General features: G+C 38.1%; 1 protein-coding gene across 2 annotated transcripts in view; it reads left to right on the top strand.

Moving 5' to 3' along the window:
- CIDEC (cell death inducing DFFA like effector c) overlaps positions 1-27,191 on the top strand; it is a 46,468-nt gene that overhangs the window by 14,168 nt on the left and 5,109 nt on the right. The window contains exons 1-5 of one of the 2 annotated variants that reach the window (XM_044665276.1): positions 20,013-20,040; positions 20,359-20,436; positions 20,735-20,885; positions 25,419-25,574; positions 25,708-25,895. In XM_044665276.1, the coding sequence (XP_044521211.1) occupies positions 20,036-20,040; positions 20,359-20,436; positions 20,735-20,885; positions 25,419-25,574; positions 25,708-25,895 (578 nt within the window). In that variant the 5' untranslated portion in view covers positions 20,013-20,035. Of the gene's footprint in view, positions 1-20,012; positions 20,041-20,358; positions 20,437-20,734; positions 20,886-25,418; positions 25,575-25,707; positions 25,896-27,191 lie in introns of those variants that run through there. The other variant, XM_044665359.1, reaches the window with a different exon arrangement.

Below are 27,191 nucleotides of genomic sequence, written 5' to 3'. Positions count from 1 at the left end.
GTGGTAGACCAAAAAAGTTTGGGAACCACTGTGATATAGATTTTATATGTGTGATAGTATAAAACATATATATTAGTAATTTCATGAAAGAGAACTCAAGCAAACAAAAGAAAAATGAAGAAATTAAGTAATATAGTATATTTAGGTTTGCATTCAGACTCCAGCAGTTCTTTCTCTGGAAGTAGACAGCATTTTTCATCAGGAGTCCTCAAAGATTGTCTTGGATCACTGTATTGCTAAGAATAGCTAAGCCATTCAAAAATGTTCTTCATATAATATTGCTGTTGTTGTTTACAATGTTCTCCTGGTTCTCCTATTTCAATTTCATCATTTTCCAGGTTTTTTCTTAAATCATTTTGCTCATCATTTTTTATAGCACAGTAGTATTCCATTACAATCATATACCACAGCTTGTTTAGCCATTCCTCAACTGATGAATATCCCCTCAGTTTCCAATTCTTTGTCACCAGAAAAAGAGAATTGAAATTTAAAAAAAACACAAGGTTTTTTTTTTTTTTTTTTTTAATGAAAAACACAACCAAAGCATAGAAATGACTATATCACTCAAGAAATGACTTCCCTAGTAGTAGGGAGTAGTGGCTTCCTATTACCAGGATGAAATTCAACCCCTCTGTCATTTCAAGTCCTTTCAATCTGGATCTAATTTGTCTTTCCTGTCTGATTTCTCTTTCCCCTTTTTATTTTAGTCAAATTAACTTCTACAATTTCTCATGCATGCCATTCTATTTCTGGTCTTTGTACAGGCTGTGCTCCATGCCTGGAATCCTCTCCCTCCTCATCTCCACCTCTTGGAATCTCTAGCTCCTTTTAAGACTCAGCTCAGGTGCCACCTCTTAAACAAGATTTTTCCTGATTCCTCCCAGTTGTTGGGGCTTCCTCCCTAAATTACTTTGATTTATTATTATTATTATTTAAACCTTACCTTCTATCTTGGAATCAATACTCTATTGATTCCAAGACAGAAGAGTAATGACAGTCATGTTATTTCTTTTTGTTGTTGTTTTTAAACCCTTACTTTCCATCTTAGAATCAATACTGTGTGTTGGTTCCAAGGCAGAAGAGCAATAAGGGCTGAGCAATGGGGATTAAGTGACTTGCTCAGGGTCACCCAGCTAGGAAATGTCTGAGACCAGATTTGAACCCAGGACCTCCTATCTCTAGGCCTGGCTCTTAATCTACTGAGCCACCCAGCTGCCCCCTATTTTGATTTATTTTATATTTACTCATCTGAATAAGAAGAATGTAAGCTCCTAAAGAAAAAAAGAATGCCAGCTCCACAAGGACAGAAACTATTTCCTTTTCATCTTTATATCCCCAGTCTAGTACACAGTGCCTTCACATAACAATTGCTTAATAAATATTTGCTGAATATGGAAATATGTATTACATGAAAGTACAGATATAACCTATATCCGATTACTTGCCACCTAAGTGGGAGAGAGGGAGAAAATCTGAATTTTAAAATATAAAAAAAGTTGTCAAAAATTGTTTCTATGCGTAACTGAAAAATCAATAAACATTTACTACATTAAAACAAGGCAGAGATTAATGCTGAATCCTCATTCATCATCACTGTAGTCAAGTGACAGGCAAATTCAGACCAAAAAAAAAAAAAAAGGCAACCTTATCTAAAAAATCTAAGGCACAGTTTTTCAGAAGCTGGAGACATAACTTCCATTGAGTCTCCTGAATAACATATCCTGCTAGATGCATCCCCTGCAGCAGTTTTAAAGGAACAAGAGTGTTTTTTCCTGTGTTTGGGAAGGTAGAGGGAAGAAAATGGTCAGTCTAAGCCAATGCCTTAAAGTCTTGTATAAGTTTGAGACTCACAAGTCGTGGAATCCTCTAAGGCAAAAAATAGCTTACTACTGTTGGTGAGATTGTCTCAGTGAAGATGGCACCCATATAACCCTTCATGTTGCTGGTGCAAAACATACTGTGTTCTGAGGAACATGGCAACCTGGTATAATTTGCAGGGACCACAAACTTTTTAAAATATGAAATAAAGGGGGCAGCTGGGTAGCTCAGTAGATTGAGAGCCAGGCCTAGAGTCTGGGAGGCCCTGGGTTCAAATCTGACCTCATATACTTCCTAGCTGTGTGACCCTGGGCAAGTCACTTGACCCCCATTGCTAGCCCTTACCACTCTTCTGCCTTGGAGCCAATACACAGTATTGACTCCAAGATGGAAGGTAAGGGTTTAAAAAAACAAACAAACAAATAAATAAATATGAAATAAAGTATTAAGGGTATCCAGGCATACCCCTCAATGAGCTGGTTGGTTCATTTCTCTGGTATGATCTTTCTTTTTTTTTCTAAATCCTTCTTTCTGTCTTAGAATCAATACTATGCTTTGGTTCCAAGGCAGGAAAGCAGTAAGGGTTAGGCAATGGGGGTTAAATGACTTGTGTTGTGAGGGTTATTTAGTTATTAATTTAGTATTAGTGTTGGACCTAGCAGGAAGGGCTGGAGGATTCCAAGATGGAATGAAGAAGCAGGAAGTGTGCTTCTTGCTCTCTGAGAGAGACTCCATAGTGGTTGGACATAACTGTTGCTAACCCTGGGAGAACTCAGAGTTAAGGACAGACCTGCATCCAGATTCCCTGGGATCCTGAGAGAGGTAGAGACTTTCAGCAGAGGACAACAGACCTGCAGAGCAGCACCAAGTGGGGAAGTGGTTTGTGATCTGGTGGACAGCATTGCAAACTCTCTCTCTACCTCTCCTGGTGGAGTTGGCTCCTGGCATCCTGAGACCATCCTTGGATTTACCATGAGATCACAATTGAAAGCCATCCTCAGGCCCTTTAGCTGAGCTGACCATACCTGGCTGGAACCAGGTTTGGAGGAGCCTCCCTGTGACTTCAGTACTGCTTCCTTTGGGCCCTGCCTGGCTTTGGTCAATAGAATAGTATAGTTAAGTCCCTCCCTTGACCTTGTGGTTTGTCCTTAGTTGTTAAAAGTAGAATCCCTACATCCTTGTTTATTTGTTTATTCAATTAAAACTGTTACAGCTTTTACCTGTTGCCTGCTGGTTACATAGGCCTTAACCTAGGTGAGCTAAGTGACTTTTGGCCAAACTGCCATTTTTGTGACAGTTAACAGCTTGGCAGTAAACCCTGGTCTTCCTATCCTGTTTGGTCCAGACCATCAGACATTCCTGTCTCTCCTTCAATCCAGTGTGAACCCACAAAACCATTTAGATTACATTCTTTTTTTAAAATTTTTTTAAACCCTTACCTTCTGTCTTGGAGCCAATACTGTGTATTGGCTCCAAGGCAGAAGACTGGTAAAGGTAGGCAATGGGGGTCAAGTGACTTGCCCAGGGTCACACAGCTGGGAAGTGTCTGAGGCCGAATTTGAATTTAGGACTTCCCGTCTCTAGGCCTGGCTCTCAATCCACTGAGCTACCCAGCTGCCCCCTAGATTACATTCTTAATAATCCTCCATTACACTTGCCCAGGGTCACATAGCTAGGAAGTGTCCAAGACCAAATCTGACTCCAGGATCTCTTGTCTCTAAGTGGGCTGTCAGTTCATTCTGCCATTTGGCTTCCCACTCTGCTACTGCCTCTTATACAAGATGTGAAATTCCTTGGATGAGCTGAACTCTTTGACAAAATGTCAACTTGCCTTGCCTGGGTTCTTTTTGCCCTAATGATGTAGCCCTTTGCTCTAGTATTTATGATGGCACTTTGGCAGTAATATAATTCTATAGTTTGATACTACACTGATGCACTTAAGTCGATCTTTCAGCTGTGCTTTTATTTATTTTTTATTTTTTTTAACCCCTAACTTCTGTATATTGGCTCCTAGGTGGAAGAGTGGTAAGGGTGGGCAATGGGGGCCAAGTGACTTGCCCAGGGTCACACAGCTGGAAAGTGGCTGAGGCCGGGTTTGAACCTAGGACCTCCTGTCTCTAGGCCTGACTCTCACTCCACTAAGCTACCCAGCTGCCCCCTCTCAGCTGTGTTTTTAAAGGAAAACTAGAAGCAATCTGATGGTGGAGCATGCAGAGAGGGTGTGGATTATAGATACAGAATGAAGCCCACCTTTCCAATCATCATTAATGTGTTGCTTTTTCTATTCTCTTTTTTTTCTTTGACTACTTATTTGTCTCAACAGAGGAGCTTATGGGGGTATGGGCAGAAGCTTTTTGGAAGTGATAGTGACATTTTAAAAAGGGAAAAGAGCATCGACAATTTTTAAAGAAAGACAATGCTCATTCATCCTCCTAAGGGTGGGGGAAAGAGACACCACAGTCCTCCAGAGAGAGAAGCAGACATACCAGAGCTGGATACACAAATCTGGCAAAAATTGCTGCCAGAATTTCATAACAAATGCTAGAACAAAGGACCACATCAACAGGGCAAAAAGCACCCAGGATAAGGCAAGTTTGTATTCTGCTAATAGGCAGAAACACCGACCCACCCACTAAGGAATGAAAAACAGAGCCAGGACAAGAATTCATTCCCTGAGAAGAAGCCTTCATGGCCACATAGTTTGGTAAGAGAAGCACCTTGGATCTACTTATCTCACTACTCACCCCCTTACCCTTTATGGGGAACCATGAATCATGGTGTATGAAGTGCCTTGGGGAAGGGATCATTAGAGGACAGGAATGGTCTTGAATGTTCACAAGCTTGGATGAGAGTCCTCAGGTTTTTCCATTGGGGTAAACAAAACCTGGACTACATTCTATGGCTTGTTAGCCTGAGTGTGGGAAGGCAAGGAGAGAGGCATTTATTAAGCACCTACTATATTTAGGCATCGTGCTAAGTACTTTACAAATATTTCATTTGATTCTTACAACAAGCCTATGAAATAAGTGCTGTTGTCCCTTGTCCCCATTTTATGGTTGAGGAAACTGAGGTAGACAGGATTAAGAGACTTTCCCAGGATCACACAGGTAGTAAGAGTCTGAGGCTGGATTTGAAGTCAGGTCTTTCCTGAATCTAGACCTAGCACTCTGTTCACTGCACCACCTAGCTGGCTCACAGGAACTAAGGATCTGTTTTTTTTTGTGTTTGTGTTTGTTTTTCTTTTTTGATGAGAGACTTAGATATGAGTAAGAGCCTAAAGGCCTCAGATTTATCTCTGGATGTGGACATAAACTCAAGAGAATGTTAAGAAAGGATCCTAAGGTTAAACCTAAAAGATAGAAGACTAGAGCATCATATTCTAAACCACTGTTCAGATCTCTTTCTCCTCAGAGAGGAGAGCTACTAGGATGGAGTTCTGTTGTCTCTGCCCCTGTCAAATTCCTTCTACCTTTCTGACAAAGCCAGTTAGATAATTCAGTGGAGAGAATTCTGGTGTGGGAGTTAGGAAGTCTTGAGTTCAAATCTTTCCTAAGGCACTTATTAGCAATGTGATGCTGTGCAAATTACTTAATTCCTTGCAGTCTTCATTTCTACATCTGTAAAATGAAGGGGGCTTAGCAGCCACCCTTCCTGCTCAAATTTATGCTCTTATGAAGTCCTATGATAGAATCACAGACTCTAAGGTTTGAAAGGACCTTCTTGTTGTTTTTCAATCATGTCCAGCTCGTTGTGACCCCATTTGAGGTTTTCCTTGCAAAGATACAGGAGTGAGTGGCAATTTCTTTCTCTAGCTCATTTCACAGATGAGGAAAAAGAGGCAAACAGGGTTGTGACTCACCCAGGGACACAAAGCTAGTGTCTGAGGCCAGATTTGAAATCAGGAAGATGAGTCTTCCTGACTTGAGTCTTGGTACTCTATCCTGTGTACCATCTAGCTACATGACAGGATCCTCAGAGACTATCAAATCCAACTTTTACCTAAATAACAACTCCAGCAAATAGTTATTCAAATTCTGCTTAAAGCCCTCTAGTGAGGAGGAAAGCTATAACTTCCTGAAGCATTTTGGAGAGCTGTTGGGAAGTTTTTATTTTCTCAAGACAAACCTGGCCCTTTAAAACTTCCACCCATTGCTCCCTATACTTCTAGTCCAAGAAAAACAAGACTCAGCTGTCCTTCCTCCACAGGACAGCTTTCACATCCCAATGTTGTCTTCTCTTCTATGGAACAAACATTTCCACTGGTCCCTAGGCCTTGGAAGTCACTGACAATCCTGGTTTTCCTCCTTGGTATGCTCTTCGTATGTCTTTTTGGTATTCAAAGCCCTTTACAACCTGCTATCCATCTACCTTCCTAGCCTTTTCTTATTTTACTCACCAGTCTATCCTCCTCCATGCATTCTTTACTTTTTTTTCTAAACCCTTACCGTTTGCCCTGGAATCAATATTGTATATTGGTTTCAAGGCAGAAGAGAGACAAGAACTAGGCAATGGGGGTTAAGTGACTTGCTTAGGGTCACACAACTTGGAAGTCTCTGAGGCTAGATTCGGACCCAGGATCTCCTGTCTCTGAGCCTGGGTCTCTATCCAAGGAGCCACCTACCTGCTCCCTCCCTTATGTACTCTATCTAGTGATGCTGGCCTCATTGATGTTCCTTGAGCAAGGCACTCCATCTCCCAATTCTGTTCAGTGGCTATCTCCCATGCTTGGAATTCTTTCCCTTCTTATCTCTGCCTTCTGGCTTCCCTAGCATCCTTCAAGTCTCAGCTAAAAATCTCACCTACTAGGTGGCTCAGTGGATTGTCTAGATCAGTCTAGACATGAGAGGTCCTGAGTTCAAATCTAGACTCAGACACATCCTAGCTGTGTGACCTTGGACAAATTACTTAACCCCCTTTGCCTAGCTCTTTCTGCTCTTCTGCCTTGGAACCAATCTACCATTGATTCCAAGACAGAAAGTGAGGGTTATAAGGAAAATAAAATAAAATAAAAATAAGTAAAACCACACCTATGGGAAGCCTTTCCTTATTCCCTTTAAATGCTAATCCTTGTTCCTATGTAAGCATTAATTGTACTTAATGCATCTTTCACTCCCATGAAAAATGCTAAAAGTACAAAGGACTTACAGGAACCCAGAAGGTAAGCAGAAGACATAATATACTCAATAGCACGTCAACATCCTGCTGGTAAGGAATCAGATTTGGAGTTGCTTTTCTGGGCAACTCTCTGACATTTTTGTTAGCCCCTATTTCCCACAGAGCCTATAAACCACATCCTGTGGTTTAGATTCTCCTCAGAAGGTAAACATATTTTGAGGCTACTGAGCAAGCAAGTCTCTTCCCATCAGACCAGCAATGCCCAAATAATTCACTGGCTTTACTCTCCAAGTAGGGCTCAGTACATGAACTGACATGTTTGGGGTATATGCCTAATGTTGAAGAAAAATATTAATATTAATACTGTACTCTGTGTTTTCTAAAGGACATAAGGATTCCAGAAACAATGTATTTAATTTATCATTATCAGATCCATTTCCAGATTAGACAGTTGTCCATACTGGTATAATCTCTCAAGCCTTTCACAATAAGTTTTTGTCCCAGGATGAACCAAAATAACATTTATAGTAGGTGCTGTACTAGGGGAAGCCACGCAGCTAAACTCTCCAAACATTTCCCCCCAAACAACTTTTTTAAAACACCTCAAATCAAATTTTGAAGTATCAGAGGCAACAAAAAGTCAGGGTGAAACATTTTTCTCACCTAGGAAAACTTCAGAAGTCAGTAGGTGAGGTCTGTGGCATCAAGGTGGAGGTTTCTCCAGAGCCTACACACATGATGGCATAAATAATGTCCACAGCAGCAGTTTTGGGAACTCTCAGCCTAGAAAGAATAACAGCTGGTCAGAAAGAGATCATCAGGGATCTTCTACAGGCACTGGATATAATTGGTGCTGATTAGCAACTTAATTGCCCACGCACAGTTCTGGGTCACAATTCCAGGGCAAAAAGGAGCACTTATGATTGGTCACAAGAGAGTAGGGGCCCTAGGTACAGTTCTAAGGCAAAGAGGATTTCTAAGTGGGTGCAGAGACTGGGGATCTTCCCAGGTAAAGACCAGAACACAGACCAGGAGAACAGTGACCATATCCCATTTAAGATCATACCACTTGGAAAGCACCAAAAATTTGCAGACCTCCAGAAATAACTCTGAAAAAAGCAGTACAAGAAAGCCTAAGCTTGGGACAGTGCTTTCCCACCCCCAAGAGAACAGAAGTCAACTTTAACATAAAGTTGAAGGTAAAAAAAAAAAAAGCTGGAAAAATGAGCAAACAGAAAAAGAATTTCACTATAAAATGTTACTACAGAGGCAGGGAAGATCAAGATATAAACTCAAAAGAAGATGATAATATGAAAAAGGTTACCCAAAAAACCTTAAAGAATAACATTAATTGGGATCCAAACCTGAAAAGAAACCCTAGAAGAGTGAAAGAAAGTTGGGACAACTAAATGACTCAGTGGATAAAGAGCCAGACTTGGAGATAAGAGTTCTTGGGTTCAAATTTGGCCTCAGACACGTCCTAGCTGTATGACCCAGGGCAAGTCACTTAACCCCCATTGCCTAGCCCTTACTGCTCTTCTGCCTTAGAATCAATATACAGTATTGATTCTAAGATGGAAGGTAAGGGTTTAAAAAAACGTATTATTGAACTATCTGGGGCACCTTGGTAGCTCAGTGTATAGAGTCAGACCTAGAGACAGAAGGTCCTGGGTTCAAATTTGGCCTTAGATACTTCCTATCTGTGAAATACTGAGCAAGTCACTTAATCTCATTTGCCTAGCCCTTATCACTCCTCTGTCTTGGAACTAATACTTAATATTGATTCTAAGAGAGATGGCATGGGTTAAAAAATTGTTAAACTCTTTGAAAGTCATTATTGAAGAAAGATCTTTGACATCATATTTCAAGAAATTATCAAGGAAAACTGCCCTGAAATCTCAGATACAGAAGGCAAAATAGAAATTGAAAGAATACATCAATCACCTCCTGAAAGAGATTCCAAAATGAAAACTCCCAAGAATAGTTTAGCCAAATTCCAGAGCTCTCAGGTCAAGGAGAAAATATTGCTAGCAACTAGAAACAATTCAAATATAGAGCCACAGTCAAGATCACACAACATTTAGCACCTTCTGCATTAAAGGAGTGGAGGCCTTAGAATATGATATTCCAGAGGCTTCTTTCATTGTAGTCTATGTATACAAAAATATTTATTGTATCTCTTTTTGTGGTGGAATGACTGAACAAGTTGTGGCATGTGAATGTGATAAAGCATAATTGTGCTATAAGAAATTAGAAGAGGGATACTTTTAGAAAAACATGGAAAGATTTTTATAACTGAAACAAAGTAAAAAAAAAAACAGATCACTGTGCACAGTAATAACAATGATGATCAACTGTGAAAAACTTTGCTACTCTGATCAATACAATAATTAGAGATAATTCCAAAAGACTCATGATGAAAAAATACTATCCACTTCCAGAGAGATAAATGAGAAATTGTGAGTGCAAATTGAAGTATAATTTCCTCTTTCCCTTATTTTCTTGCTTTCAAAGAAAATATGGCTCAAATGGAAATATGTCTTGCACAGTTTCACACATATAACTGACATTACATTGCTTGTCTTCTCAGTGGGTAGAGGAAGGGTGGGAGGGAAAGAGAGAATTTGGAACCTGAAATTTAAAAAGAAAAGAAAATTTAAAATAAATAGTAAATTAGGTGTAAAAAAAATCTGAGAACTAACATTTATTACAATCTTGAATAAGAAAAAGATACATAAAAGATGCTGTTTGGGGTTACTATTCAAGAATAGTTGAGTAAAACCAAACCACTAACAAAGATTCCCTTCCTTCCAAAGATATCATAATCATTTCTAGGTAGAAAAAGGTGGATGTTTACTAATGAACAGTTAGTCATCTCGGAAAAATAGTTAAATATCACCCTTAATCCATTTCCCTAAGAAAAGCCTTTTTATCTTCCATCTATCTATTTTTCTTTAAAACTATTTCTTAATATGTTCATTTTTACTAAATAGAAGGTTTTTAAACATGCTTCCACTTAGCAGTGGAATCTCTGGGTCAAAGGGTATGAACATTTAGCCATTTTTATTATAGATATTTCTGCAAATGGCATAATTCTAAATTGCTTTTCAAAGTGGTTGAACTGAGGCAACTATGTGGTTCATTAGATAGAGAACCAGACCTAAAGATGAGAGGTCCAGAGTTCAAATCTGACCTCTTTCTAGATGCATGACCCTGGGCAAATCACTTAACTCCAAAGGTTAACAAGTTTCTAATGTTTGTTTTTTTTTAATGTTTATAATTGCTTTGGAACATCTGATAAGACAGCAATGTATGTCTTATAAATAACTTTAGATATTTCTGACCAACAGAAAAGGTGTGTGCCCTAATTCTTTGCTTTCCCTTTATCTTATCTGAACTCCATCTTGCCATCTTGAGGACATTCCAAAATGTTGACAATATCTCCAGTGTTGGGCAGAAGTTTTCCCACAATGCTCAATTCTAGAAGACCCTTCTCCTTTTTCTTAAAACATTATAATAACATCTGTAACCTCCAGTCTCCCTGGGGCTTGGGTCTATCCAAGCCCCCACACATGTGTTTTCTTTGAATTCTCTTTCTCTATGGAAAATAAACATCTTCACTGAAGAAAAACTATTTTCTCTTTGTTTGAAATAAAATTAAAAATTGTTAAAAGATTGACAGTACCAAATCTAAGACAGAAGGTAAGTTGTTTTTTTTAATAGCTAAACTAATTTACAACTCCACCAACAATTTATTAATTTGTCTAATTATATAACCTCTCCATCATTGGCTTTTGTTATCTTTGCCAATTTGCTGGAGGTAAGGTAAAACTTTGTTATTTTTATTTGATTTTTTCTTATTACTAGTGTTTTGGGGTATTTGTTCATATATTTATTAGTTTATAATTCTTTTGAAAAGTTCATATTTTCTGACTGATTATCTATTGGGGAATAGCTTTTGTTCTTATTTCTTTCTTTCTCATTTTTTAATATATTACAGATAAAAAACTCCCCTAGTGACTATATTTAATAATTTAATTAAGAATCACCATGCAGAAATGACAGATATAAATAGCTGGAGAAATATTCATTGTTCATTGCAAGTCAAATGAATATAATAAAAATGACAATAATACCTATACTTATGCAGTGCTGTAACAAACTCCCAAAAGGATATTTTATATAGTTGGAAAAAAATAACAAAATTTATTTAGAGGAACAATAAGTCAAGAATCTCAAGGATAATAATGAAAAGAAATGTTAAGGAACAGGGCCTATCAATATCAGATCTTCAATTAAAATGATTTGGGGGCGGGGAAGCTGGTAGCTCAGTGGATTGAGAGCCAGGCCTAGAGATGGGAAGTCCTAGGTTCAAATCTGGCCTCAGATACTTCCCAGCTGTGTGACCCTGGACAAGTCACTCCACCCCCATTGCCTAGCCCTTACCACTCTTCTGACTTGGAACCAATACACAGTATTGATTCCAAAATGGAAGGTAAGGGTTTCTAAAAAATAAAAAATAAAATGATTTGGTCCTGGTTAAAAAAGAAAGAGGTTTAACAATGGGACACATTATATATACAATATACAGAAGGAAACAATTATAGTAGTATAGTATTTGAAAAATCCAAATATCATAGTTACTGGGTAAAGAACTCACTATTTAACAGAAAACTACTTGGAAAATTAGACAGCAATCTAGGAGCAATTAGGTTTAGATGAACACCTCACACAAATACATCAAGATAAGCTCCAAATAGATACAAGGACCTAGATATAAAATATCATGTCCTAAACAAAAGAGAGGAACAAGGAAGAAATTATCATTTGAATTTATGGATAAGGGAAGAATCCATAATTCAACTAGTCAAAGAGAAGATCCCAATTTTTATTATATAAAATTAAAAAGATTTTGCACAAACAAATCTAATGGAATAAAAATTAGAAGGGAAACCAGTAACTGGGGGAAAATCTTTGCAGGAAGTTTCTCTGATAAAAGTCTCATTTCCAAGATCTAAAAGGAACTGACTCAAATTTATAAGATTTCGAGCCATTTTCCAATAGATAAATTATCATAGCACATGGACAATCAGTTTTAAAGGAATAAATGCAAGCTATTGACAATAGTATTGGGGAAAGGCTAAACAAGGTGTGGCATATGGTTGTGATAGAATACTACTGTGCCTTAACAAATGACGAGCAGTTTAATTTTATTTGCTTATTTATTTTAAATCCTGTCTTAGTATCATTTCTAAGACAGAAGAGCAGCAAGGTCAAAGGAATTGGAGTTAAGCGATTTGCCCAGACTTACACAACTAGAAAGAACCTGAAGCCAGATATTTTTTTCTTTCTAAAAATATTTCAAACTCTTCTTTATTATTAATAAATAAAAATATTTATTGTATTTTATCCTATATGTTCCCCCACTCCCAGTAATATTTCATTTTTTCCCATTGCATGTAAAAACAAACTTTAATATATTTTTAAGTTTTAAGTTCCAAATGCTCTCCCCTTTTCCCCCTCCCTAAGACAGTAAGCAATCATATATATATACATATATGTTTTAACATGTGCAAGCACATAAAACATGAAGTTATATTTGAACTCAAGTCCTCCCAAGTCCTGGCCTGTCACTTTATTCACTGTGCTACCTAGCTGCCCCTGAGTAGGCCAGTTTTAAAAGGACATAGAAAAATGTACGTGATATTATGAAGAGCAAAATGAGCAGAACCAAGAAAACATTATATACACAACAGAAATATCGTTTGAAGAATAACTTGTGTGTGTCTACCTCCAGAGAAAGAACTGATAAATAGAAACAAGCAAGACATAGTTTTATATATACTTTTTTTTTCAAATAATGCTTTCTCTAATGCAATAAGGGATCGATGGAAGGAAATACTTGGGAACTTTAACAAACTAACAAAAAAATTTAAATGGGAAAAACAATATGGGGGAAACTAAACTACTATTTAAGGAATGCAAATTAAAGCAACTTTAAGATTCCATCTATCAGACTTGCAAAGATGAAGAAAATAGCAAAATGATAAATGTTGGAGGGATGTGAAAAAGTGGGTAGGTACTCAAGAGTATTGTGAGTGGAGCTGAGTAACTGGTCCAGTTGTTCTGGAAAAACAATTTGGAATTATGTCTAGAAAGTAACTAAACAACCTGTCCTTTGATCTAGCTATATTATTACTAGACCAATACTCCAAGGAAACCAGAGAAATAGTAAATGTTTCATGAGTATGTAGGAAGGATTGTCCTCCACATGTAGCATTAAGGTGCTGTGGGGTGGTTCAAAGGGAGGCAGGATAGACATCTTTAGCCTCTTCTTCCCCTACCTTTTTCCAAGGGATGCTTTATTTCCTACAAGGAGGAAAAACCAGGAGATTGGTCACAAAAGCCTGATCTCCTCAGACACAGCGGGGTACCAGGTTCAAATTACATCTATCTGATCTCTTAAATATTATTAGGGTAGGGGATATGGTTTTCAGGCTCAAGCTAAACTTCTGATCACAATTTCTTAATAAGGAAGGAGAACTCTAAGCTTTATTTCCAAGGCTTGACTCCCTTCCCACTAAATACCAGTCCCATAAAGAATCCACATAGAAATTAGCAAATAAACCTATTTATTCAGGTGAAGAGGGGGAAAAAGTTCACACAGGACAATATATATCAGAAAATTCAAAGTGAAGGAGATCTCTCACAGAGAGTGAATAACTCATTTTAGCCAAGAGAAGTTTCTATATCTCATCAAAGTGAAAGTTTCCCAAAGTATCTAGTATAACAAGCTGGGAATAGGGACATGATGGAAACTGCTAGATCCTATTGATCAGCTTCATTCCAGTCTTTTCCTTTTTGCAACCTGAAGTGGGACTGACATCATCTATCTTCTGCCACAAGGCTAGAAGCCAGAAGCATAGGAAATCCAAAGACTGAAGTGCCCAAAGAAACTGACAAGACTCAAGAGACTTGAAAAGAGTGGGCCTCTTCCCTTTTTCCTCTCACCAACTATACCCTGCCCCTCACAAAGTGTTATAAATAAAGGAGAGGGTAAACTGGATACTACCACTCCTAAATGGGTGACAGCAGTGGTAGTTCATATATGTGGCTAGTGCAAGATCACCTGAGTCTTGCCACCTAGTTAGATGTTGTAACACCTCCCTCCTTTATAACAGTGCCCAGGCAGGATTCTTCAGGTCAATGGATGGGTATCCCTTTCAGGTCCCACCTGATAGATATTGGGCTCTATTAGCTTTGGACACGTTTATCTGACTGCATTTGCTCTCTTCCCAGAGAAGTGATGACACAACCACTCCAGAAAAGTACTTGAATAGTTTATATAATTTTGGCAAGGAAGGAATATTTAGGAAATGGGAAGAGGAATAGGAAACCCTAAACTAATCTTTGATAATATTAATCCCTCAGGACTGTAGGCAGGTGAGTGATTCTGGCTTGTTCTAGCTCCTCTGGCTCAGCCTGACCACAGCCAAACTGTTGTATGATGTCTCTCAGCTTCTTCTTCTTGCCAGATGTTATGTCTTTCACAGCATTTAGGAACCACCCTTTCCACCCTCTTCTTCTCCTGCCTACTTCCCGGATCCCTCCCGGGCCCCGGGATACCTAGATATCTAAGGATGGTTTGGATACCTAAATATCTAGGGGACAGAAGAATAAGAGGATTCTGGATCCAGGTTGGCAAATGTCAATGAGGTTCAGACAGGAGTTCTTGCAAGGTTGAGCTAAGCAAGCCTCAGATCCCAATAGACCAGGGTCTACAGATCCCAGGTCCAAAGGAAAAGGAAAAGACCCTCTGTCAGGGGCTGCCAGGGTATTTATACTCCCCTGGCCAACCACTTTCTCCCCTGTCCTCATGGCCTCTGGGAACATTCTGAGATCCAACAGTCTTCACCTGTCAATCAATGGTGGGACTCTTAGCTCCCAGAGTTTCAATATAACAAAAGGCACTGGACACTGGTCTCCACCAATAAGGAGAGAATCCCATATCAATGGGCTTTAGAACTTAGAATACATGTATAAAAATATTTATAGCTCCTCTTTTAATTTTTTATGGCAGACTTTTATCATTAATATTTGATACAAAGTCTTTCACCCTTTCTGCATTTGATGTTTTCTCTTCTTATTTTAATTCCATTGATTTTTTTTTCATGCTGAATCTTTTTCATTTTGGGTAATAAGGGATATTTCTTTTGTCCTTTTGGATTGTCTTTATCTTTTGTTTGTTGAAAAAAAATCATGTCCCTCACTCAAAATAACTAAAAACTGTATAAAATATTTTGGAACTCTCTCTACCAAAACTTATAAGATTGCTTGTACAGATTCAATTCCAAAGTATTCCTTAAAGAAATAAAGAACAACTTAAATAGCTGGGGGAACTTATGACAGGCCTGTGTCAATATAATAACAATAATAATATTACCTAAATTAAGTTTCAATTTTACTGCATAACAAACTATCAAAGGGATACTTTATAAAACACAACAAAAAGTGAAAGAATATCAAGAGAAATGATTAGAAAACAGGAATGAAAGGGAAATAGTACTTCTAGAACTCAAACTATATTATAAAGTTGCAGTCATTGACACCATTTGGCAATGGCTAAAAAAAAAAAAGAGAGAGAGAGAGACAGACCAAAACAAGGGAAAATTAGAAATAAGGGAAGTCAATAATCCAGTATTCAATAAAAGGCAAAAACATAAATTGCTTAGGAAAGAACTCTCTATCTGATACAAAAATAGAATTTCTGGGAAAACTGGACAATGGTCTGACAGAAACTAAGTGTAGGCCATCGCTTTATAAAATATGCCACAAAATTCATGACTTTAATATTAAAGATAATGTAGTAAAAAAATTAGAGAGTAGGTCAATATAACTTTCACAAATAAGGCTAGGAAGTGTTTTGTTAATCAAACAAGGAATAGAGGCAATTACAAAAGGTAAAATAGATAATTTTTATTACAAGAAATTAAAAAGGAGTTGTTCAAACAAAATTAATGCATCTAGGAAAAGAACAGAAGTGGTCAGGTGGAAGGAAAATCTTTGTATCAAATTTCTCTGATAAGGGTTTGGTATCTAAGATACATAGACACCTAACACACACATAAATCATTCCCTAAATAGATGTGGTCATATTATGTGAACAAATAATTCTCAAAAGAAGAATTATAAACTATTAGCACCATATGAATCATTCAAATAACTAACAATAAAATACAAATCAAAACAACCTGAGACAACTAACAGCTAATAAATTGGTACAAATGGCAAAAGACAGAAATATGCATGCTAGTGCAATTGTTGGTGGACCTGTAAATCAGTTTAATAACTTTGCAAAGCAATTTGGAATTATTCAAGTAAAGTTGCTATAAGGTCCATAAGTCTTTGACTTAAAGATTCCACTACTAAGCATATAAGCCAAGGAGATCATTGATAAGAAGGAAATGCCCACATACATGAAAAAAATTTTAATAAAACCTTTACCTTCCATCTTGGAATCAATGCTATATATTGATTCCAAGGCAAAAGAGTGATAAGGGCTAGGCAGTGGGGGTTAAATGACTTGCCCAGAGTCACACAGCTAGGAAGTGTCTGAGGCCAGATTTGAATCCAGGAATTCCTATCTCCAGGCCTGGCTCTCTATCTACTGAACCATCTCACTGCCCTCAATCAAAATAATTATAGCAGCAGTTTTTGCATTAGCAAAGAACTAAAAACAAAATAGATAACCACAAGGCAAAGGAATGGTTAACTAAATTATGGTACATTAGTGTATAATAAGATGATGAATATGATGGACACAAAGAAGCATGGAAAAATTTATGTGAACTGATGCAAAATAAGGTAAGCAGAACCAAGAAAAAAATATGCAATGACAACAAAAATGTAAATGGAAAGAAAAACCACCACAAAACAATCAAGAATGAATGATGTTACAATATTAGAAAGAATAAGAGTGGCCCCAAAGAAAAATGAGAAGACACTGTTTTGCAGATGTGGGAGGCATTATAAGTGTGAAATGTTGTGTATATTTTTAGTCTTTTTTCCATGTAATTATTGGTTTTGCTGAGATGGGGGGATTTCTCTTCTTTTTCTTTAAAAATACTCATATGGCATGACTTTCTGGTAAAAGGGAGGTAAAGGGATACTGAGAGAAATTTTAGCAATCTAAAATAAAAATATGCTAACAAAAAATTTATTAAAACAAAATCTTCCTCTAGTCAGAATAGTGACCGGCGCCTCAATCTTTTTTTTTTTTTTTTTAAATTTTAAACCCTTAACTTCTGTGTATTGACTTATAGGTGGAAGAGTGGTAAGGGTAGGCAATGGGGGTCAAGTGACTTGCCCAGGGTCACACAGCTGGGAAGTGTCTGAGGCCGGATTTGAACCTAGGACCTCCTGTCTCTAGGCCTGGCTCTCAATCCACTGAGCTACCCAGCTGCCCCCTAGGTGCCTCAATCTTTGATGTTTATATGGTGTGATGTTTTCAATTTTGGTCAAATATTTATTTGAGTTTATTGTGTTATAGTATAAGTTGCAGGTATAAACTTATTTTCTGCCAAATAGCTTTCCAGTTTTCCCAGTAGTTCCTATCAAATAGGAAGTCCTTCCCCTAGTAATTTATGCTTATGGTTTATCAAACACTGGGCTCACATTTTTAAATTTGCTCCTGGTTTTTATTTGTCTCATCAAATCCTCTGAGTGTTCCTATTTTTGTTCCATAACAACTTTTTCCTTTTAATCTTTGAATCTCTTTCACAAGAACTATTATCTATCTATACCTCTCTTACTTTTGAAATTAATTTTTTAATTTAGATGAAGGCCTTTACATTTCATCTTATTGTATTTGGTCCAATCTTTTAGGCTGTTGAGATCTTTTTCAATCCTAACTACCATCAAGCTTGTTAGCTATATCCCTCCCAGCTCTGAGTCATCTGCACATTTGATATGCATGCCATCTATGACTTCATCCCAATCATTGATAAAAAGATTAAAATAGTACAACTCCAAGGACAGGTCCTTGGAACACCTCACCAGAAAACTCCCTCTAAGTTGACATGGAACTATTAATGACTACTCTTTGGGTGAGGTCACTCAACCATTTCAGAATCCTTCTAATTGTACTGGCTTGCCTAGCTCATAAAACTCTCCATTTTGTCTAATGGGCAACATAAGAGACTTTGTCAAATACTATTTTAATATCTAACTAAATTCTTAATATAGTACTGCTATGAACTACCAGTCAAATAGCCCTATCCAAAGCTGATTAGTCTGAGGGCAATTAGGTGACTCAGTATATTGAAACCTGAGAGCTCTACTCAGGTATAGAGACAGGAGGTCCTGGGTTCAAATATGACCTCAGCTACATCCTAACTGTATAATCCTGGGCAAGTCACTTAACTCCCATTGCCTAGCCCTTACCACTCTTCTGCCTTAGAACTGATACTTAATATTGATTCTAAGATAGAAAGTGAGGGTTTTAAGGTGTTTGTTGTTTTTTTTTTTTTAAGTTAGTCTGATATGAACTTTTTAAAAAAAATAAAGTGAAACCATCAGATCACCATATCCCTTTCTTGATACTTATGTACCTTCAGTCAGCCATGCTAGAATTCTACCAGCCTATGATTTAAAAATCTATATTCTTCAGACTCTACTGTGTACTTTTCTGAAAATTGGGACATTTGTGTTTCTCTAATGCTTCAATAATCTAACACACATTCATGACAGCTCCAAAACTATCTTTTAGATAAAGAAACAATTCTTTCTGTACTTAGGATCTAGTTTATTTGAGCCCAACATCTGGAATTCTTTGAAGGCAGCTAGGTATTCTTATTATCTCTCTACTTATAATTTTGAACTCCCCATTAGCCATTTCTATTCTATCTTTTCTAATCTCCAAATCATTCTCCTCGCTAGAGAAAATAGAAGCAAAATATGGGTTGAGGTTATTTTTTTAAATTGCTCCCATATGGCACTTATCAGCTACTTCCTTGCATGACTGTCATTTGTGTACATGTGGGATATATCTTCACACCCCCTGTACTAACACTTTGGTGTATCCATAGTAGATGTACAATAAATATCTCTTGAATGAATGGCCAGCCTGGTGCCCTGGAGATAATTCTTGCATTAGTCTAGTAGATTTCTCAGATCTTTGGAGAAAAGGGTAAGAAGTGAAGCTCTCAACCTTGATCTGAGTTCTTCTCTTCCTTCTACCTCTCCACACTTTCCTTCTACAAAAAGAGTCTGTTTCTGTGAGCAAAGACAACTGGAGGTCACAAATTAGGAGGGTCAACTCAAGACATGGCTTCTTACATACCTTTTCCCCAGGCTGGAGTTGACAACCCAGGAAGAGAGGCTCTATTGTGAGACAGAAATAAATTGAAGGGATGGGGAGAAAGGAAGCTGAATTTAAGACTGCTTCTGGTCACCTATTGGATCAGGAGGACAAGCAGGCAAATGATGCCCTAGAAATGGCCTTTAGTGAGGCATGAGAAGGAGAGAGACTGCTCCCAATAAGGGGAGGGCAGAAGAGAGGGTGATTTTAGTGGGGAATGTTGTAAAGGTGGAAAGTTGGTGAGGCTCTTGTGATGTCAGGGAGTGGGAAGGGTCCTAGTTATTGGGGCTAGTTGTCTGAAGGATGTTTTGCTGAGGGGGAAAACAATTCCTAGGTAGGGGAATGGGTATGGTGTTGAGTTAGAGAGAGTAAGAGAAAGAATACAGCTCCTAGGTTGATCTAGAGGTTTTTTTTAAGAACTTGTTTACAAAGTAAAAAGCTTTGGATTCTCTTCTATCACTGGCTATAGGACAATTTGGGGTGTGGATAGATTCCCTCAATAGGACATAAATAAAGGAAATAAGATTGCAATAAGCTCCTTGAGTACAGTGTTTTTTGATAGCCAGAGAAAAGTCTGTGGGGGAGTGGGGCCTCCCTCAACTCCCTGACTCCCAAGCTCTTATGTAAGTGCTTAGGTGGCTGTGGACTCTGCCCCCTGGAACAGAGTTCAGTCATCTTGGGCCTCTTTAGCTGTAATTCCTGGTTTCCCCGGGCAGTTTGAACAGAGCAGGGGGACAGACAGACATGGAGTGAGTGTCTGAGGGATTGATGGCCAGAAATGGACTAGACCTAAGGCCCTCTACTGAGGAAGGATTGAACCAAGCCTAGTTGGGACCAGGGAGTGGAACTCTCAAACCAGATGTCTATATTAGGTTATAAGGATATAAAAGTTGGGTGTAGAGAAGGTGGAGGAGGGGTCTGGGTGGTAGCAAAGTGCTTCTCATTGGTTTTGTTGCTGTAGTCTAGTGAGGAAAACAAGTCCTAGAGCTTCCTCTGCTGGGGAGAGGGTGTCAAAAAGAAGAGAAGTGTGACTGGCTTTGAGTGACTGGTTCTTGTTTACTGTATAGGTCTCAACCAGTACAGCTGACCAGGATGGAATATGCAATGAAGTCCCTCAGCCTTCTTTCTCCCAAGTCTCTTTCCAGGTGAGGTTTGCCCGTATTCAAGTCTATCAAATCAGTTCCCTGAGCTATATGCCTCCAAGTGGGCAGAGAGTAAGTAGATCTTGCTTTCCAGAAGGTTATTTATCTTCTGATCTAAGCAAGATGTAGTTCACCATGGAAATCTTCTGGAAATAAGACTTGAATAGACTTTAGAAGAAAGGGAAGGTTCATATGGTTGGGAAGAGGGAGAAGGCAGTTAGAAGGTGGGAGAAGGTAAATGGAAAAGTTGGGATTTGTAGAGAGAGAGGATTCATCCTTACTGTCCTGTCTGGCTTTCCAGTTGGGTTGCAGTAAGTTCCTCGGTGGTGACACAGCAACTATTGGCTGAAACCAATTCCGTGACCAAAGCCCGTCCCTACCGTGTCAGCAATGCTGATCGGAGCATTCGGAAGGGGATCATGGCTGATAGTCTCTTGGACCTCAACCACAAGGTGAGAGGCTTTGTTAAATAAAATCAATATATACAATATTCTGTCCACATAATACCCTCTCCTTAGTCTCCAAAGAAGAGGGGTACATTTTTCAACTCTTCTCTAGAATTAGACTTAATCATCATTATTTCTGTGCTAATTTTGTCTCCCCCCCCATTATTGTCATATGCATATTTTCTTACATTAGTGGATATGTCATGGAGGGACTATTCTTATCTTTATTAGATTCACTACCTTTAACATAGTACATGCTTAAATATTTGAATGGAATTAGTAACAGAGGTGGGTCTGGAACCTAGGCTCCTGACTTTTAGTTCTATTCCATAGAATTTTCCATAGTTTTCTTAGGCATGCTATTGCTAATAGATGGCCAAGTCCCTTCCACAACCACAGAAAGAGAGAGTCCTTTTGGTCAAAGTTTAGTGCAGTGGTTCCCAAAGTTTTTTGGCCTACTGCCCCCTTTCCAGAAAAAAATATTACTTAGCCTCCTGGAAATTAAATTTTTAAAAATTTTAATAGCAATTAATAGGAAAGATAAATGTACCTGTGGCCATCATTACTCCCCTGGATTGCTGCAGCACCCACCAGGGGGTGGTAGCGCCCACTTTGGGAATTACTGGTTTAGTGTGAAGAGGAGCCTTGGTGATCCCCTTTTAGATCAGGGGTTCTTAATATGTGTGTGTGTGTCATAGACCCCTTTGGCAGTTTAGTGAAGTCTATGGACTCCTCAGAATAATTTTCTTAAATGTATAAATATATGAGATTATAAAGGAAATCAGGTATATTGAAATAGTTATCAGAATACTAAAAAAAAAAAATCTTAGATTCCATGTGAAGAATTCTCGCTTTTGATGCTTAAAAAGCTAGTTAGGTTGGACAGTCTTGAAATTTGTCAATAATAACATCGAATAATTTGGGCACAGTGTCTCAAACTCTGTATATATTACTAACATTTGGAGTACTTGGAGTGAAAGGAAATGACATGAAATAAATATTAAGATTATTTTAGACTAAGAATCAGCAGACAAGTTCTGGTCCTGGCTTTGTTATGATCATTATTCATGACTCTGGCTAAGTAAATCAAGCTCTATGTCCTTTCCGTGTCCTTATCTGTAAAATGGGAATAAAATTGGTTTACATTCAAAGTCTCTTCAAACTCTGTGGCTTTATCCTTAAGGGGAAGTGTCTAGCCAATTAGCCAGGACTAAAGAGGAAGCATACTTTAACTTCCCAAAAGAATGGTACTTTATGAAAAACTTGGTTACATCATGATCCTCTGCTCCTTTTCATCCTGGCTTAATTTTCACTTAATATCTATCTTATAAAAGAATAGAAACTCCAGGAGTGGAGAGAACTAAAGTCTGATTATCCTTATTAGAAAAGGACTGTCAGCATAAAGCTGGAAAGCAACCTTAGAGATTATCTAGGCCAAATTCTTTACTTCATAGTAGAGAAATCTGAGACCAAAAGAAGGAAGTGACTTTTTAACCCCATCTCATCTTGTAAAGTGATGACTGACTACCTGGTTTTCTTTTTCCATGTCTGATAAGATTGTGAAAAAACAAAAAAACAATCCAAGTTTGAACCACTTGGTATAGGGAAAAGAGATCTACACATAATGCCTTGGTTCTGACAGGATCAATTACATAAGATCAATTCAGATCCTACTCAATATACTCTGCTTAAGAAGGCAGAAGCTCCTGATACATCTTGGATAATAATAAAAATTTACATAAAACTTTATGGTTTGCAAAGTACTTGATCTATTCTCATTTTGTTCTCATAAGAATCCTGGGAGTTAGATGCTATTATTATCCCCATTTTACAGATGATAAAACTCAAGGCAGATAACAATTAAATCAATGATTCCCAAAGTAGGCGCCACTGTCCCCTGGTGGGTGCTGTAGCCATCTAGTGGAGCAATGATGGCCACAGGTGCATTTATCTTTCCTATTAATTGCTATTAAAATTTTAAAAGATTTAATTTTTAATTTCCAGGGGGCTAAGTAATAATTTTTTTTCTGGAAAGGGGGTGGGAGGCCAAAAAAGTTTGAGAACCACTGAATTAAATTAATTTCCCAGGGCACACATCTAGAATGTGTCTGAGAGGCAGTTAGGTGACTCAGTGGATAGAGAGCCAGGTCTGGGGATAGGAGGTCCTGGGTTCAATTTTGCCTTCAGATACTTCCTAGCTTTGTGACCCTGGATAAGTCACTTATTCTCAATTCCCTAGCCCTTAAGCATTCTTCTACCTTGGAAATGATACTTAATATGGATTCTAAGACAGAAGGTAAGGGTCTTTTTGTTTTAAAGTCATGAACATGTCCAGCAGTGAGCCAGAGATAGTCAAGGTGTAGCTTCTGAATTTTGAATTCTGAAAGTTTTTCCTTAGTAACTCTCTTAAATGTTGCTGGTAGAGCCAGTGTGAATTCTGGAACAGAAAATAAGGTAGATTTCTTTCTTTTTATGCTACTTTCTATCCTGTCTCATGTTTTTCAAAATTGCCATCATCATTAATTCCAGGGTTGTCTCTGGTTATTTCTGCATGAACACCAAGCACATTCCCCACTTGAAAAGGAAATTCTGGCAACATTGTTAAAGATAAAAAAAGTAGAATTCAGATAATGATTCGCTTCCTAGTGAAAGAAACTTTGTCTACACCATTGAATCTGGTAACTTTGTTCAAGTACTTGAGTCCCAAGTGGCCAGACTCAAAACATTTAAGACATTAAGAGCACTTCAACTTCAAGTTGGTTCAATCCCTTTTCTACCATTTAACTTGCTCTATTGACCTCAGATAATCTATTCCTCTCCCTCCCTTTATTCTTTTAGAAGATGAAGGGGCTGGGTTAGCTCATCTCTTTAGTTCAAATACATAGCAGTCAGAGCTATTTAAGATCCTTAATATGTGAAAGGACTGCCATATCGACTAGACTCCTGTCTGTGGACATACTAAATCCTTCCAATAGACTGGCATTAAAATGTTACAAGAAACTACCACAAAGTGGAGGTGAAGGAAACTCTCCCATAGACTAAAAGGCAGACACTGTTTCTCCCCCACCCCAACCCTTTTTTGGCAGCAACTAAACATATATAACTTCTTTAAACAAAATGCCAACAAGCAAAATGTAAGAAGTTTAATTCATAAACTCCAATTTTATGCAATTGTATTTTTTTTAAATAGCATCAGAAGATATAGAAAGTATGTCCTAGTGAAGTTACATAGCCCTCCTGTCTGAGCTACCAAATTGTCTTAAAAGTTAGGTAGGATTTCAAATTCCTAAAATATTATCTGGGGGGCTGGGGGAAAGGCTTTAAGTATGATTCTTTGAAACCTTAGCCAATAAACTATATTATGGCCAATATTGTTTCTATGATGTAATAGTTTTAATACTTTTTCTATGGCATACTACTTTCATGTCTCATATTATGCTAGCTCACAATGGCTTATTTTGCTTTTTTTCTAGAAACTAAATATATAGTTCATAGGTGATGACAAGTTATCATTTACATAGTGCTTAACCTCTGTCAAGCTAAGTGCTTTATACATATTTATCTCATTTGATCCTCATAATAACCCTGAGACTCGGGGAGAGAGGAGGGAAGAGGGGAAGGAGACAACATGAGTCACGTAACCTTGGAAAATTTGTGTATAAATTTGTTACTGGAATAAAATAAAGATTAAATTTAAAAAGAGTAATAGTAACCTTGAGAAACAGCAGGTGTTACTATTATTATCTCCACTTTACAAAGGAGGAAACTGAGGCAAACTGTGCCTATTTGACTTGCCCATAGGGACATATCTAGTAAGTGTTGGAGGCTGAATTTGAATGTGGATCTTCCTGATTCTGGGCCCAGTGCTCTAACCACTGAGTCACCTAGCTAACAGAAAGCTTTAGAGCTGGGAAAGGTCTTAGAGACCATTTAAGGAGTGCTACTTTTCATCTTTAGAACCCTCAGCACTTGGCACTTATGTTAAATTGAATCCAGAGAATTGAAAATTGAGGGGATGCCCATCACTTGGGGAATGGTTGAAGAAATTGTGGTACATGTTGGTGATGGAATACTATGGTGCTATAAAAAATGGTAAGCAAGTTGATTTCAGGAAAAAAAACTGGAAAAACCTGTGGGAACTGATACAGAGGGAAATGAGCAGAAATGGGAGAACATTGTACACAATAACAGCAATATAGGATGATGAGTATTTGTGAAAACTTGACTACTCTCAGCAGTGCCATGATCTGGGACAATCCGGAAAGACATGACAAGGAATGTTCTCCACCTCCAAAGAAAGAACTGTGAGAGTAATCTTTCACATCAGTGTATTTATATTTTTACTTGGGGTTTTTGTTATGTATGACTTTGCTCTTAAAGCAATAACCAATAAAGAAATGTGTTTTGCATGACAATAAAAATGGGGGGAAATTGAATCCTAGAGTAGTTGATCTCTTGACTTTTGTTGAGGATGGGAAGGGAAGAAAGGATAAAGAAGAGGAGAAAAGTCTGGTCATAGTTATGTGTCTCTTTCCCTAGATACAAGAAGCTCTGTTAGTGGCAGACACCTTCTCCCTAGTTCTGGAAGAAGATGGTACTATCATAGAAACAGAAGAGTATTTCCAGACACTAAATGAAGACACAGTTTTCATGGTCCTACAGAAAGGGCAGAAATGGCGACCAGCATCCAACCAGGTAAACCCAACTGAGGGGATACAATGGGAAAATGAAGAAAAGACTCTAGTGGTGATAGAAGCTATCCACTAACTGCTCTTATACACATTCTAATAATCAGGAAAATACCCATGATCTGTAATGCTCATTTTAGGGATCTGGATATCAGCTCTCACTCTCTCAAAAGCCATCTAAGAGGGTAGATGTGGCCTCTGTGACCTTCGATTTATACAAAGCAAGACCAGATGACTTCATTGGCTGCCTGAATGTGAAAGCAACGCTGTACGGAAACTATACATTATCCTATGACCTGCACTGCTATGGGGCCAAGCGCATCATGAAGTGAGTATCTCTGGGGAAGGTACCTCAGCTTCCTGGGCACATTATCTACTTCAAAAACTCTGCTCTTTTTAGCTCAACAAGTATTTGCACAACTAACATGAACAGAGTACTATTCTAGATGTTGAGATACAAAAATAAAACACGGACTCTGACCTAGCTGACCAGCAAAATCCGGCTGCCTAGTTGTTCTGTGAACATGCCATCGCAGCTCCTGCCTTGGCACAGGTGCAATACATGTCTTTCTTACAACCACCTCCTTGAATCTTTTGCTTCTTTTAAGGTTCAGCTTGGGAAGTACCTGCTATATGAGGTCTTTCCCAGCTTCTTTCTAGTCTAATCACTGTCCCTCCTGATTATTATTCAGTTATTTTTCAGTCCTGTCCAACTCTTCCTGACCCCATTTGGAGTTTTCTTGGCAAAGTTACTGGAGTGGTTTGCTGTTTCCTTCTCCAACTCATTGTATAGATGAGGAAACTGAGGCAAACAGGGTTAGGTGACTTACCCAGGGTCATACAGCTAGTAAGTGTCTGAGACTGCATTTGAACTCAGGAAGAGGAAGTCTTCTTTCTTCCAGGCCCAATGATCTATCCCCTGCACCACTTAACTGCTACCTATGTAGTATACAGAATTGGGGGATATAGTTTTTTCTAGCTTTGGCTGAGTTCCAAAAAGCTGTTAGAGGTTTTAGAATCTTGAGAGAGGCAGTTGACTGGATCTTCCGTGAAGGGAGGAAGTCAATGAGCGAGCTCTTAGATTATCTAGCTTCAATATTGAAATTTAGCCTAGCATTGATATATTTACTTAAGAAATTATTATTTTAGGTAGACCCTTTATATCTTCCTTTCCTAATACCACCCTGCCTTCCCTCCCTTACCTTAGTGGCTGTGGAGTTTATAAGGAGAGAAATTTGAGAGGAGTTAAATCTGTGAAGAGTTATCTAATTGACAGCATTATTTATAATTTAATCAAATCATCATTTATTCCCTTTAGATAGATTTTGTAAAACTGAGTAAGGCAGGTCCTTACTCAGATTCCATCTTCCCTTCCCTTCCCCCACCTGAGGTTCCTGAGATAACTGATAGGGCTTTCCTTTAATCCACCTTCCTAACAACATCCTTCAAATAAATAAATCCTTTGTGTTTCAATAGTCCTATTTAGTGTAATTTGTCTGTTAGCTAACAAGAGGGAAGAAGAGGGAAAGAGAAAACATACTCTGGGTTTAGAGGGAAGCTGGGCATCCATCTTGAAGGAAGGTGTTACTTCAAAATAGGTCCCTTCCTGCGAAATTAACAAAAG

This window comes from Gracilinanus agilis, chromosome 1 (genome assembly GCF_016433145.1).
Source record: "Gracilinanus agilis isolate LMUSP501 chromosome 1, AgileGrace, whole genome shotgun sequence".
Lineage (NCBI taxonomy): Eukaryota > Metazoa > Chordata > Mammalia > Didelphimorphia > Didelphidae > Gracilinanus > Gracilinanus agilis.
The sequence above is the reverse complement of the archived record's forward strand: the minus strand, read 5'-3'. Positions and strand labels throughout refer to the sequence as shown.